This window comes from Cucurbita pepo, chromosome 7 (assembly GCF_057944985.1).
Source record: "Cucurbita pepo subsp. pepo isolate OVF chromosome 7, ASM5794498v1, whole genome shotgun sequence".
In the NCBI taxonomy this organism is placed as follows: domain Eukaryota; kingdom Viridiplantae; phylum Streptophyta; class Magnoliopsida; order Cucurbitales; family Cucurbitaceae; genus Cucurbita; species Cucurbita pepo.
Window position 1 is genome coordinate 791,035 of NC_141804.1, and position 9,079 is coordinate 800,113.

Consider the following 9,079-nt stretch of genomic DNA (forward strand, 5'->3'; position numbering starts at 1 on the left):
TGAATGAAGAAATTTAAAGATCAAACTCAATTTGATTGGAAGAATCGATGAACTACGCATTTGAAATTCACAAACTATGACATTCAAAGTTAAACTAAGATTGTGTTTATAGTTGCAAAAAGCTCAATTTTTACACATCGGTTGAGATTGGAGCACAGGAAAAATATTATATTGATGATGCATTGACTAATCTGGGAAGCTGGTTAAGCTCTTTCCCCACGAATTCTTCTGGCAAGTTGAATATCTTTGGGCATTATTGTAACGCGCTTGGCATGAATGGCGCAGAGGTTGGTGTCTTCGAACAGCCCAACCAGGTAAGCTTCAGCCGCCTCTTGCAAAGCCAAAACCGCGTGGCTTTGGAACCGCAGATCTGTCTTGAAATCCTGTGCAATTTCACGAACAAGCCTCTGGAATGGGAGCTTGCGAATTAGAAGCTCTGTGCTCTTCTGGTACTTGCGAATTTCTCTGCAACACATTACATTAAAACGACGCCTGAGATTTCATATGAACAAGATAAACCATCAATGATCTGTTCGTATGAACAACGATTATAGATAAAAGGTTACACACCGAAGAGCAACTGTTCCTGGGCGGTATCTGTGTGGTTTCTTCACGCCTCCAGTAGTTGGGGCGGACTTACGCGCAGCCTATGAAAATATTGGTAATGGCGACAATTATATTAGGGTTAGGGTTAAGAAACAAATGTCAATGAGCATTGAGAATTTAAGTTCCAATCTTCCATGTTCATACCTTAGTAGCAAGCTGCTTCCTGGGAGCTTTTCCACCAGTGGATTTGCGAGCGGTTTGCTTGGTACGAGCCATCTGCATAGACATCGCTCAATCAAAACAAAACAGATTGCTAAAACAACTTCATTAAAATTGCGTTCCGCTCCGTTTCTCAATTAGAATGACCAAGAACATCTGACGATTGTTCTATAATCAATAAATTCGAGGCAACTAATAGATTTAACCTACTTCTTCCTACTCTTCCTTCAGAAAACTTTGGACGAATTCTTCGATTATTATGTTTAGGTTTTAAAAGAAGTAGTCCTACCGAATCGACTCCAGAAAGTAAAGCTAATCATCAATTATAATCTATTAGAAAGAATTTGAGCAGAAAACCAGAACACATCGAGAGTGATCATACCAAGCAATTGCAAGAAAAGAAAAGGAAGATTAAGGAGGCGAAGAGAAGCAAACCTGGACGGCGAAGAAGCGCTTGAGAACCGAGAGAGAATTGAGGAGGTCGAATAGATTGGGATTTAATTCGAAAACAAATGAATTAAGCGCTTTATATAGGACGGCGCTCCCCGTCCGAGCGGATGGATATGATTGGCCTTCACTGTGCTGCTTTGTACTTAATCGGACGGTACGAGTGGATGAATGGACGGTTGAGATGCGCTTTCCGGAACACCAAACGGATCGTGAAAATGACGTGGCGGTTCCTTATTGGTCCCTGGGACGCTAGAAAATTTTGAAAGGTAAGTGACCGCCTAAATTTTAATTTTTTAATTTTTTTTTTTGTTATTGACCTAATTAATATTTTTTTAAAAATAAATCTATATCGCACAAAATTAGAAGTTTATTGTATTATTAGACATAAAATTTAATTTTATATTTAATAAATTAGTTTGTTTTTATATTTTTATACGGGACCTAATAAGCATAAAACATGTGAGATTTCACATCGATCGAAGAGAGGAATGAGTGCCAACTTGGACGATGGGTATTGAAGGTGGGTGGATTATGAGATCCTGCATCGATTGAAGAGGAAAACGAGTATCAGCAAGGACACTAGACTCCGAAGATGTGAATTGTAAAATCCCACAAACAGAGAAAAACGAAACATTTTTTATAAGGGTATGAAAACCTCTCCTATTAGACATCTTTTAAAAATCTTGAAGAGAAGTCGGAAGAAGACAATATTTGCTAGTAGTGGGTTTGGGCTGTTACAAAACACGTAACCTTATACTAACTTATTATTATTACAAAAAAACAAATTTTAATAGTATTTTCAACACTTCCCATATTTGCTTAAAATTAGTATTGTACAATCATTCAAATACGTCACAATATTAGGAATGCTCGAGTTCAATGAACACTACTAATATGGTGATAATTTGTTCATCCATGGCCGAAACAGGGCTTCATAAAATTACTACAAAGTTAGGCAGCCGATAAAAGAACCTACGTTGCATTTAAAAACAGTGCAACATTACATTAAAGGAACTATAGTGAATTTTGCATCATTGAAATTAATAAAATTGCTTCAATTCTTACCTCATTATTGTATTAAATTACTATAGCATGGAAACAATTAGGCTTAGTAACCCCTCTGTGTAAAGGGATCGTCCCTCAACCTCTTATACCACCGCCGACTACCAAAACTCGGTTATAAACACTCCGTCGCTCTGGCTGACTGTAACGATGTACAGCCAGTGACCTGGTTGACGGGTCGTCTGCCTATACATCCTACTCTAGGTGAATCTTATATTGCTATTTGGTTGAACTATCTGAAAATGGTCATGTTTCCAGTTGGTATTTCTCTTCGACATAAACAATCTGGCAAAGGGTTAACATAAAAGGCCTCTTCTGATCGGAACCTGTCCATGCCTTTGGTTCCTGAAATGGGGCCTTTTCTCTTCCTCGCAGAGCCTTGCCTGAGAAAACAGGTTTCAGAGCAAAATCAAATACAAGTTTTGAACAACTCGTTATTCATGACGGGTGGCTGTACGGTAAAAATTAGTCAAAAGGTAAACAGCTGCTCCTTAGTGTTTTTTTCTTTATAAAATATTACTAAACGGTTGAGGATGGTTGGGAGGGAGTCCCCGTTGGCTAATTTAGGGAATGATCATGGGATTATAAGTAAGGAATACATCTCCATTGGTACGAGGCCTTTTGAGGAACCCAAAGCAAAGTCATGAGAGCTTATTTTCAAAGTGGACAATATCATACCATTGTGGAGGTTCGTGGTTCCTAACATAGTATCAAAGTCATACCCTTAACTTAGTCATGTCAATAAAATCCTCAAATGTCAAATAAATAAGTTGTGAGATTCGAAGATGTAGTAAAAAATGATTCAAGTGTCAAACAAAGGGTGTACTTTGTTCGAGGACTCTAGAGAAAGAGTCCAGCCTCGATTACGGAGAGGCTGTTCAAGAGCTCCATAGGCCTCAGAGGAGGCTCTATAGTGTACTTTGTTCGAGGGGAGGATTGTTGGGAGGGAGTCTCACATTGACTAATTTAGGGATTGATCATGGGTTTATAAGTACGGAATACATCTCCATTGGTATGAGACCTTTTAGAGAAATCCAAAGCAAAGCCATGAGAGTTTATGCTCAAAGTCGTCAAAGTCGACAATATCATACCAGTGTAGAGATTCATAATTTCTAACAATATCCCATTGACTAACTAATAATATGAGAAGAAAAACACGGCTATAATGAGTTCGCAGTACCTTCTCTTGTGCATCTCAAAAATTCGGTTGGCCAAATTTTTCCCTTCTTTCATTGTTCCCTGATCAAGTTTGTCGAACAAACGAACAAGCCCTTTCCTGATAGACAATAACAAGATGACACAAACAGCTTCAGTGAAAGCAATTGAAAGGTTGTTAAAGCAGAAGATGCTTTTAATGTCAACTTTCTTGCCTGTCAGGAGATATAGTTTTCCTATGTCCAAGAAATCGCCGGTGACCTTCGACTGCTCTGGCCATATTCCCAGAGTATGAAGGAACAAAAACGTCACTCTCAACAGACACAATGTAGTCAAGGGCAGCCATTTGAGATGCATGATTGACAAAAGGTTCGAGCTCCTCAGCAGATGCTAATTTCTCCTGTAATTTTCAGAAAAAGCAAATAAGCTATCACTGCACATACTTACTAGACAAAAGCTATTGATCAAATTAGCATAGCTAATAGGACGTTGGATTTGAGTTCTGTAAGTTCATGGAACCTTTTTCATGAACAAAAGCTATCGATTAAATTTTCGAAAGGACGCTGCTCAGTGTTCTAGTTTTTTAGATTAAGAAACTTTAGGTGAAAAAGTTACAGTTACCTTGCTCATCAGTAATGGGTACCGTGCTTGAAGATTGGACATATGTGAATCGCCACCATAAATCTCTCCAGCTGCAATGTATATAGGAGTTTTTGATGGGTAGCCAAGTGCACTAAGAAATATTCCGACCTCCTTTGGTGTTAATGGGCAGAACCCTTTGGATCTTTGTTCCAAAGGATCTATCTCCTTTACCTTCCAATATGAAGTATTTTCTCTGCAAGTGTCCCCCAACACCACCACCACGAAAAAGGCAAAAGAAGAAGAGAAAGAAAATAAGAGGAATCAGGCATTGAACTCAACACACCACCAGTAGTTACGAGTGTACAATGTAACCAACCACATAAAGGATATAGAATGGGTTTTGTACCTAATCATCCTCAGCTCATCAGCTTCAGCAGGAGATAAATCATGTGTACATCCACTAAACGCAAGCATGTCCTTCTCATATCGTAAATGTAGAGCAATGTAAGGACCATGGGACCTCATTCGATCCACCAATAACTACAGCATACATTATAACTATTTATAATGACTAAAAGATGGGATATGATTACTCCAGCAGCAAACAAAAGAATATAACAGAATATTACTTTTCCCAAGGCTTCAATTTTAGGTGCAAAACGGAGGGCTTGATAACATGCACGGCAACGGAGCCTCTGTATATCTGAAGGTAGATTATTATTTGCTAATCGTGAATCAGATTTTGCAGCTCGAATAACCTAACAAAATATAGCACATTAATTAATGAAGAACAATAACTGGGATTTGCATTAACAAGATCCAAATGAAGTAGAAATACCTGAAATTCTTCCCAAAGGGTAGCAATCTCCTCCTCGTAATAATCCATACCTGACCAGCTTCTAAAATGCCTAACTATCTTCAAAGAAGAAGCCAATTCTTTAGGAAGCTTTTTTACCACTTTTACATCCATAGAAAGAGCACTGATAAAATGATCTTCATCAAAAACATCTGAGAAATTGCTGGAGATTACACAAATAAAGTAAACTCAATCATGGACTGGGCAACGTGACACAAGGAAAACCCACAAATAAAAGGAAAAACATTTGGGGAAAAAAAAAAAGATGACCAAGAGGAAACCTAGTGTCCTGCCAAAAAGATTGCTTATCAAGTTCTGGAATTACAAGGGTAGCATTAATAATGCGAGCTACAGCTACCATGTCACATATCTGCAATTCAAGAATGAAAATAGTTGTTAAAGACCAAAACTTCAATAGATTAGTTAAGAAGTATTCAAACATAATGAACGCAAAAGGACTTGGTAACAACTCTGGGATCTACAATATACTTACATAATGTGTAGAATACAAATTTCAGGACAGAACTATAAGCAAGAATTTTCAAAGCGTTGTATGGATACTGTGGCAATTAAGCTTTCCATAAGGTAACCATGAAAATCATAAAATTTAGGGCTAATTTCTGAATGCTTTAGAATCCCTCCTCCAAGCACCCATGTTTTTACAATACAATTGGATACATAGTCAATAGCATAAAATGAGAGTGGGCCAAAATTTTGACTTTAGTGAGTGGGAGGGTTGAATAACTAAATTGAAAGGTAAAGAAACAAAACAGCCAAAATGTAAGGGAGACAACAGTCCACAATGAAATGAAGATAACATTCCAAACTGGAATATAGATAAATGACAAAGGAATAAACGTTCAGGAAGTAAAACTATTCTTTGAGAACTCTTATTAACATCATATGTACTGGTTCAATAAGAATTATATTTTAGCAAAAAGAAAAATGCCAAAACACTTGAGAGGAATAATTATTGGTACTATAATAATGTAGTGACAGGTACAAACCCCAGCACGCATTTGATTGAGTCCCCCATTTGTATGAACTAGAAGGTAACCTCGTGACTCCCCAGGAGCTGCATAGCGGATAAAAGTTCAGAGAATAAGTACAAGGGGTTTTCGTTTGGAACAAGATCAACTTAGGATCGTTCTTACATGTATAATTCGAACTAGGCTCTACACATGGCAAAAAGTCACGGTTTGATGGAGGCTTCCATAGCTTGTCCAGACCCAGAACCAAGTTTGCACTGCCCAACTGTCAAGTCTAAAGGAGTGAAAAAGTGAAATGTGCATAACTTCTTATCAACAGCGAAATTACATATATTAAACTTCAAGCCAACCACAAAAACCTGATTACTTATTTTCATCAAAGATTAGAAAGATCGTGTTCTACTAATTGCTAAAAAAACAGTTACTTAGTAGAAAAGTCTCAGACGGCATATCATTTTTTCCAATTCTTTCCAGATCCTACTGATATTATTGAGGGCATTCTGCAAATGAATCATAACTACGGAGTTAAAGAAATGGAAAACCTTGCGAGAAGCAACAGGAGCTTTGGACAAATGGAGCGGAACAATCTCCTGAGTCCAGCTATTCTCAGTGCTCAACCTCTGATGTTTAAATTCACGTTGCTACATGATTAGGAACACAAAATATGTTAGCAGAAATTTTCCAAAATCAAAATCAGTGAAATCACTATTTCATAATGAGAAAACCTAAAACCATTCCGTCAAACATTTCACGAGTAAACTAGTCAACAAAATGACTCGAAGTCAAAGAATACCCTACCTAATCTCAATTCATAATCGAGAATAACTCACAGACAATATAATTAAAGAGTACACACACGAAATCGGACTACATCACACACAACCAAAACATAATAAAAGCTAAGCTATACAGTTCCTACACTGGTTCGTTGAATACGCACACTAGTAATTTCGAATTCAAACGCCAGAATCAGAAGTACTCCTTAGCAACATTTCAGAAATCAAACAAAATTGAAGAAACAAAGTTCAAAACACAATCATACATGAAGGAGAAAAGAAGAAATGAAGAGCGAGAGTAGAGATTCAGAGAAAGGAAAGATCACCAACCGTAGGAAGCTTGTGTGAATCGGAGAAGCCAGGGACTTCGGAGGACGGAAAAAAGTGAAGATGAACAGAAAGAAGCGCTAGTAAAGCTATAGAGCATATGGCGCAGGTTAGCAACTTCCTCAGCAGCACCACTGCTCTCCTCCTCCGCTTCAGCATCTCTCCTCTCTCTCCGCCGTCACTCTAAGCAATGGCCGAGCAAACCGCTTACAAAACACAACTGTTTCTCTCTCTCTCTTTCTCTGTCAGCCTCTGGCTTCGGCTTTGATGATCTCCGGCGAGAGGCGGCGAAGAGATCGGCACGGCAGAGAGGTGGATTGCTTAAGTTTTATGGTTGATTCTGGTACGGCATTCGGCCACACACTGCCTTTTGCTCGATACCATTTCCGCGTAGAGGAACAAAGATGAAATTACATATTGGGATTTAGTCACTTCCTGTGGGCCCCACATATTTTTTTTATTGGACACCAAATACCCTTCTAATTTCTTTTTTTTCTTTTTTTTCTTTTTTTTTTTTCATTTTCCAAACTTATTTTCAAGAACCAACCTGTAATTGTAACTGCCGCCATTATTATGCGTTTTTCCCTCTCTAAGGACGCCATTATTATTATTATTATTCAAAATTATTGTCACTCCATATTTAATAATTTAATCATTATATAAAATAATTTCAATTATTCTAATTAATTAAATCGGGCATAAAATATGAATTATATTTTTTCGGATTTTGGTTCGTTTTAACCTTAAACTTAAAGTGTAACCGTACAAGCCTACCATTAGAAGATATTGTCTATTTTAGTCTGTTACGTATCGCCATCAACTTCACCGTTTTAAAACGCATCTACTAAAGATAAGTTTCCACACTCTTATACCCCATTTTCCACATATGCCTACCAAATATTGTACCTTTTAGTCTGTTAGGTATCGTCGTCATCAAAATGTGTCTACTGGGTAGAGGTTTCCACGCTCTTATACTCATTTTCCATATTCTTATACCCACTTAGGGACCCAATGTCTTCACTGACACACCGCCTAATGTCTGACTATGATACCATTTGTAACGGCTCAAACTCACTACTAGCAAATATTGTCAGTTTTAGCCCATTGCTATCGCTGTCAACTTTACAGTCTTACAATGTGCTCGATAAATAGAGGTTTCCACACAATCTTAAATCGTATAGGTTCAATATGATTGATCGATCATTGAATTTTTTTAAGAATTATAATTTATGTTTTTTTTTTTTTTAATTTTAGTGTTAAAAAAAAAAAAAAAAAAAAGTTTGCTAAAATGAGCTAGTCCATGAGGTGAGTTTGCTAAAATGAGCTAGTCCTCGTGAATTGTCGCCATCTTGCTTCCCACTTTTGGCATTGCACAATAATAACAATACCTAACCCTCTGCTCTATCCTTCTTCATACTCAAAAAGCAATTTCAAAAGCCGCTAAAAACTACTTTTTCTTTAAAATTAATTAACCACATTAATCCTATACTTTATTGTAACCACTAATTATAACATATTATCGACCGTAATTCTTTTTTTTTACCGAAATTGATTGGAGCATTAACGGCTCGTGGTGGGCTACAAAATAATAATGGGATAGAGGTGTTTATATGATCTGATAATCCGACCAATTCAGATTACCCATAAAACATCTCAATCCCACTAACAGATATTGTCCGCTTTGACTCATTATAAGGGTGTGAGATCCCACATCCCTTTGGGGAGGGACACAAAACATTTTTTATAAGAGTGTGAAAACATCTCCTTAACAGACACATTTTAAAACCTTGAAAATGACAGTGATACATAACGGGTCAAAACGGACAATATCGCAACCCAACCGAACCTGGGTTGGGTTAGAATTTTTTTATAGTTCGAGTAAGGTTGAGTTTTTTGAAAAACAAAAATTCAGTTCCATTCTCGGTTGACATTTGTCTGAGTGGTCAATTTAAAAACTCAAACCAACCCTATTCTATACTACTTTTTTTATAAAAAAAATTAAAATATATTCGAAGTTTATAGTCTAAATTAATGATGTGTTATGACGGTTAAACGTTTAATATTTGAACGTTACAAATTTTAGTTATTATATAACATATATTTAAAGATAAATATAT

General features: G+C 37.0%; 2 protein-coding genes across 3 annotated transcripts; both read right to left on the reverse strand.

Moving 5' to 3' along the window:
• Window positions 1-12: 12 nt before the first annotated feature.
• On the reverse strand, window positions 13-1,356 carry LOC111798362 (histone H3.3). Of its 2 annotated transcripts, XM_023681454.2 has the most exons (4): window positions 1,201-1,356; window positions 751-822; window positions 571-647; window positions 13-465 (listed from the first exon to the last, which is right to left on the reverse strand). In XM_023681454.2, the coding sequence occupies exons 2-4, from the start codon at window positions 820-822 to the stop codon at window positions 204-206; spliced, it is 411 nt and encodes a 136-aa protein (XP_023537222.1). In that variant the 5' UTR covers window positions 1,201-1,356; the 3' UTR covers window positions 13-203. The 2 variants fall into 2 exon arrangements, with proteins under 2 accessions (XP_023537222.1, XP_023537221.1); XM_023681453.2 differs by lacking the exon at window positions 1,201-1,356 and having other exon boundaries at window positions 751-834.
• Window positions 1,357-2,090: 734 nt separating this feature from the next.
• Window positions 2,091-7,363, reverse strand: LOC111798364 (O-fucosyltransferase 7). Its single transcript, XM_023681455.2, has 12 exons — window positions 6,966-7,363; window positions 6,402-6,500; window positions 6,025-6,124; window positions 5,878-5,945; window positions 5,152-5,240; window positions 4,853-5,033; window positions 4,644-4,772; window positions 4,421-4,554; window positions 4,054-4,267; window positions 3,648-3,832; window positions 3,458-3,553; window positions 2,091-2,660 (listed from the first exon to the last, which is right to left on the reverse strand). The coding sequence occupies exons 1-12, from the start codon at window positions 7,119-7,121 to the stop codon at window positions 2,510-2,512; spliced, it is 1,602 nt and encodes a 533-aa protein (XP_023537223.2). The 5' UTR covers window positions 7,122-7,363; the 3' UTR covers window positions 2,091-2,509.
• Window positions 7,364-9,079: the final 1,716 nt, after the last annotated feature.

What these genes read in the sequence shown, in the direction of transcription:
- LOC111798362 (XM_023681453.2), bottom strand. Translation starts at nt 834, where the DNA reads ATGTCTATGCAGATGGCTCGTACCAAGCAAACCGCTCGCAAATCCACT. An exon ending in GGAAGCAGCTTGCTACTAAG is followed by an intron (nt 648 to 750) that starts GTATGAACATGG and finishes ATATTTTCATAG; the next exon opens with GCTGCGCGTAAGTCCGCCCC. An exon ending in CCAGGAACAGTTGCTCTTCG is followed by an intron (nt 466 to 570) that starts GTGTGTAACCTT and finishes AATGTGTTGCAG; the next exon opens with AGAAATTCGCAAGTACCAGA.
- LOC111798364 (XM_023681455.2), bottom strand. Translation starts at nt 7,121, where the DNA reads ATGCTGAAGCGGAGGAGGAGAGCAGTGGTGCTGCTGAGGAAGTTGCTA. An exon ending in TCTTTTTGGCAGGACACTAG is followed by an intron (nt 5,034 to 5,151) that starts GTTTCCTCTTGG and finishes TGTAATCTCCAG; the next exon opens with CAATTTCTCAGATGTTTTTG. An exon ending in ACCCATTACTGATGAGCAAG is followed by an intron (nt 3,833 to 4,053) that starts GTAACTGTAACT and finishes TGAAAATTACAG; the next exon opens with GAGAAATTAGCATCTGCTGA.